General features: G+C 46.6%; 1 protein-coding gene across 1 annotated transcript; it reads left to right on the forward strand.

Annotated features, from left to right (window-relative positions):
* Window positions 1-347: 347 nt before the first annotated feature.
* hspb1 (heat shock protein, alpha-crystallin-related, 1) lies at window positions 348-4,189 on the forward strand. The gene is made up of 3 exons (XM_076102158.1): window positions 348-849; window positions 2,770-2,833; window positions 3,472-4,189. Exons 1-3 carry the CDS (start codon window positions 426-428, stop codon window positions 3,626-3,628), a joined length of 645 nt encoding a protein of 214 aa, XP_075958273.1. The 5' UTR covers window positions 348-425; the 3' UTR covers window positions 3,629-4,189.
* The last annotated feature ends 948 nt before the right edge of the window (window positions 4,190-5,137 follow it).

Consider the following 5,137-nt stretch of genomic DNA (forward strand, 5'->3'; position numbering starts at 1 on the left):
AAGAGACATGTTGGACATAACGTGTTAACTCATCTGAGGGGTTGTATTTGTTCAGCAGACCTGGTGGGCTCCCAAAGAGAGGGAGGGAGGGGGGGGATTACTGAGGACGGTTTCAACAGTGCACTGAGCGGCTGTTACTGGGGAGGGCCTTCCTGTTGGATTCCATTACAGTGCAACGTCTGCCACAAATAGATATGCTAGTACTTTCCGAAAATGTTTCGGGGGTGTGAGCGGGAGGGGGCTTGAGTCAGAAGGGAGGGCTCTGTTGACCGGGGTGGTGTCAGCCTGTGTATAAAAGCTCTCAGCTGAGAGGCAGAGAGCACGTCTGGAAAACACTTTCAGAGAGACCAAAGGGGCTCTTCATCTGCAGCCAGCAGCTCTCCGTTACAGCAACACTCCTCCGCCGCCACGCAACGACAGCAGCCATGAACGAGAGACGTATTCCGTTCACCCTGCTCAGCACCCCGAGCTGGGACCCATTCCGTGACTGGCAGCAGAGCCGCATCTTCGATCAGACCTTTGGCATGCCGGCCCTGCACGAGGACTTCGCCACATTCCCCAGCACCCACTGGCCGGGATACCTGCGGCCCTCCGCCATGACCCCGGACATGGGCGCTATGAGCACCATGGCCCCCATGGGCACCATGGGCCCCATGATGCCCCACGCCCCCGTGATGTACCCAGCCCCCATGATGGCCCAGCAGGCCCGTGCCCTGACCCGCCAGATGAGCACCGGCATGTCGGAGATCAAGCAGACCCAAGACAGCTGGAAGGTGTCCCTGGATGTCAACCACTTCTCACCTGAGGAGCTGGTGGTGAAGACCAAGGACGGCGTGGTGGAAATCACTGGTGAGCCCCCCTCACCGATCATCTGTTTGTACTGTACTGTCACCTAGTGCATGCCGATTCAAGTAGCCCAGTATTTTCATAACCTCATGCACTAAAAACCTGAGGTGTTGAAGGTCATTTCCTGTCAGGGAAAGTCAGTCTTTAATTTGGACCACTCAATCTAACAGCAAAGTGATAACATCTAAAGATCTGCTTAGATACACATGTGTAGATAACAGAATGCCTCACTTGGTGGACTTCGGTTTGTCTCTCTGCTGTATAGGAGAAAGTACAGGTCTGGGGAATAAGACTCAAGATAAAAAGGAAGGACACATTTTTTTTTTTGCGAGGTCAAACACAAGGCAGATGCATTGTTGCAGAGTTACATAATATGTTGGAACAATATACTGAGGGCGGGGGGGCTTTTGGCCTCACGCCTGCTAGATGCGAAACAACACACAATTCAACATGTGGGAGCTCACAGATGAACACGGTGCAGAAACTGGTTCATTAAATAGCTGGTTTCACTTGTTGCCGTGAATTGTTCCCATTGTCCGTCCACGCTTGTGAAGGACCAAAGCTAAATGCGCAAACCTGAGGAAAATGTGTGTTGAAAGGATCGCTGTAAGAGCTTAAAGCTCTCTGAGGCCTTGAGCCCCTCTTTTCTCCGAGCCGGTCTCGGCCTCTCTGTCTGCCATTTTACTAAGAATTATGCTCGTATAGTAGGGGATTTAGCCGTGACTCACCCAGTGTGTCTGCTACTTTAAAAGGACTGCTGGATCTTGTCCAGGTCCAGGGTCCTAGGCCGGATTATGGCCTCTACCTCCCTGCCGAGAGACTGGGCATAGTCAGGAACAGATAAACAAAGCCGAGGGTCTAGTCCAAGTGGAATTTGCCACCTCATGTTTCTCATATGTCGCCTCGGAACAAGGATGTCTTTGATGTTTAAAGATGATATCACTCAGTGAAGCTTAGTGAAGAGTTTTGTATAGAAACCAAAGTGCAACCTCCTGATGCAATTGTCAGTCCTTTTCATTCATACTTAGAACGAAGCACCCTCTGGGAAGTTGAAAGAGAGCAGACTTGGCCCAGCCACACTCACACTGGTGGTGTCGTCCTGTTGGAAAGGGGACAGCTCCCTGAGGACAACAACCTTTATCAGGCCCGTTGTCATAACAAACATTTGACTATATTTAGTGCCAACATTGTCCTGGTGAAGACGGGTATGGCTGTGACTTCACATCCTTCACAAACCAAAAATAGCAGAGTCATTGTACTGTTTGCGCGAGTCACTAATACACATACAGTACAGTGGTACTGATAAATAAACAAGCCATTAAAGTATTCACTTTCTTGCTGAGAAGATTGATACTACTCGTGTGCAGTAAATAAGGAGCTAGCATGCTGCCAGGAGACAGTTTAACTTGGCACGAAGACTAGAAGGGCCCGACTATTTCTTGGCAAGGCACTGTGACTCTCTGGAGTCATCGTGAGGTTGCCTGACATGTCTTAAGCCAAGAAATTGTCCGGTACATAACCCCACATAAGCTACAAACTAACAATAGGTATAAAGCTAGAGCCAGGAGCTGGTTTAGCTTAGCATAAAGACTGGAGACCAGGGGAAACAGCTAGCTTGGCTCTGTTTTTTGTGGCATACATGAATTGATCCATAATTATTGATATCATTTACACCTGTGCTTTTACTGCTATAACAAGAAAAAGACCAATTAAACATGGTGTGAATGTTAAGAGTCCCCAACATCCTGCATCTAGTTTTGTTTGTTGAAAACCTGCAATAAAACTTGATTTTAAGCAAGTTATAGGAATTACAGAATTGCTCCACCATAATATATTATTTATTTCAGGTACAACTCCTTAAAGTGAACGTATCTTTCATATTAGTGCCACTTTTAAGTAAACGTACGTTGTCTGTGTCCTCAGGCAAGCATGAAGAGAGGAAGGACGAGCACGGCTTTGTGTCCAGAAGCTTCACCAGGAAATACACGTAAGTAGCTCAATGTTTGAACTGATCATGGTCAAAGAATAAGCCTGTGGAGTAATTAAAATGTCACCCAAATCAGTTCTATTTTTGATCACTTTTTACACGTTTGTGGTCCAGTTGATGAAAGGAAGCTGCTGGCCATGGCAACATGTCAACAGCTCACTTCAAAAGTAACAGATTTCTTATTATAATGGGTTTGTGGTGGCAGTTTGGCGGGGCTTTGGATTGAATTTTCACAGAGGAAATGCATTTCTCTGGCTGGATTCAGATCCCTGTGATTCTCTCGCTGTGGTTTTTGATGCTGTGAGTCTCTTTAGTTGTGGTTTGGTCCGGCCTGTAGAGGGCTGGCTGCTGCTGATAGCTGAATTTCATGCTCTGAAAAGCAGCAGAAGCAGCAGCCTCCACTTCCCCTAGTGTTCATCCATCCTTCATAGGGCTCTGCTGCCATCCAGGGGCCACAACGCACACTGAGCTGCACTTTGAATCCGATTTTACCCAAGGGTGACTCAGGCATTAATATTTCAGTCAGTCTGTGTTTAAGTAGGGGCAGTGATGCTTCCCAAGTCCCAAGACTGGGGCACTTTGTAAATCTACTGGAGTGATTTCTTCAAACCTAACTGTGTCCTATTGCTCCCCTCCAGCCTCCCCTCTTCAGCTAACGTTGAGAAGGTGGCCTCCTCCCTGTCCCCCGAGGGGGTGCTGACCGTGGAAGCTCCTTTGATCCGACCGGCCATCGAGTCCTCAGAGACCACGATACCTGTCAACGTGGAAAGCAAAGGTTGCGTGGTGAAGAAGTAGGAAGAGAAGCAGCCCGGTGTCTCCCCCTACACACACACAGATATTCAAATACTCACTTTTACAAATACAAACTGCTTGTAGAAAGGTGAAGAAGCGGCTTAGCTCTCCCCCCAAAGCAGCTGCTTGTTCACATGCCAGAGAGGAAAGCAAGGGATTGCCCTTGCTTTCCTCTCCTCCCCACCGTCTCTGGTAATGAGCCAACCCCAGATGAGTGCTCCGTGTAAACACATCTGCAGTAGCGCCATTTGCCTGCTCTTTCTGCCGTAATTACACTCTTCATCTGAATGTAGGAAATCTCAGCTTAGCCCCCGCTCAAAGCTTTGTCTCTCCCTCATTTACGCACCTCTCTCTCATTTCTATGGAGTCAACCCGCTTCATGCTGCCCCCACAGACACACGTAAAGACAGTCAAGAGGATTGTAAAAGCAGTGATCATGTGAATTAAAGAACCGAGGTCCCAGGAGACAATGCACACAACCACTTTGAGTGTGGAAATAATACCTGTCAGCGTACACACTGTGGGACTTGACTGGAAATGCACTGGTTTTATCTGCAAACTGTTCAGTCATGCAAACACAGAATAAAGAAGAAAAAAATGGCATTTGTAAGTCTCTTCTTTTATTTTGAAAGCTACAAACTGTTTACATGCACGCTGGTGACATGACATCATGGAAGTGGCGTCCGAGCTGTTTGTGTTCTTCAGTCTGGAAACAGGAAGATTGTATGTGGCTAAATGGAAATGCTTGGCTTTTCGGTGTCGGGGAATCTTATGCTAAATTATTCATCTGATGGTCGTCCATGCAAAAGAGAGCAAGTGAAACATGTCAGCCCCCGTGAGTGACGCAGGCAGCCCCGAAGACAAACAAGATTCACAGCATCACTGCTGTGTTGTAAGCTGACATTTAAGAGTCAGTCCATCTCATCCCCACACAGTGTTATAATGCACCAGCTCTCATTCAAAGTAGCAAAAGTGTCTGAAACATTACTGAAACATTGTGTCCTCTATTGTAATTACACCACCTCGGTGTAATTACTTAATGTGGCTTGACATTACTTGACATTTTGTACAGACATTCATGGTCCCCAGAGGTTGAATCCTACTGACTTTAGGGAATTCCATGACTTTTCAAATAGCGCCATCATTAGGTCAAAACTTAAATTTGTCCAACACTTTGATTTAAGACCAAATACCTGCTTCCCATCAGCCTTAGCTATACTTTGCGTTAATGCTAATCTGCTAACATTAGCATGCAAACAAGCTAAACTAGGATGGTAAACATGGCAAGCCACGATTGCATTTTCACTGTGAGCATGTTAGCATGCTGACATTAGCATTTAGCTCAAAACAGCACTGTGCCTAAGTACAGCCTCACAGAGCTGCTAGCACGGCTGGCATGTCTTTACATTTAAAGATGAAGTTGTTGTTTTTTAAAGTGCTTATTTTAACTAAATAATTGAATTTGTTATCAGAACTGTCATTTATCAATGATACGGCAGATACTTGCATATA

This window comes from Anarhichas minor, unplaced genomic scaffold, assembly GCF_050575085.1.
Source record: "Anarhichas minor isolate MPS153535 unplaced genomic scaffold, ASM5057508v1 ptg000027l, whole genome shotgun sequence".
Taxonomy (NCBI): Eukaryota; Metazoa; Chordata; class Actinopteri; order Perciformes; family Anarhichadidae; genus Anarhichas; species Anarhichas minor.

Bases quoted from the DNA above. Each gene is read 5' to 3' on its own strand.
- hspb1 (XM_076102158.1), top strand. From the start codon at position 426: ATGAACGAGAGACGTATTCCGTTCACCCTGCTCAGCACCCCGAGCTGG. The intron at 850-2,769 runs GTGAGCCCCCCT...CTGTGTCCTCAG, and splicing joins CGGCGTGGTGGAAATCACTG to GCAAGCATGAAGAGAGGAAG. The intron at 2,834-3,471 runs GTAAGTAGCTCA...GCTCCCCTCCAG, and splicing joins AGCTTCACCAGGAAATACAC to CCTCCCCTCTTCAGCTAACG.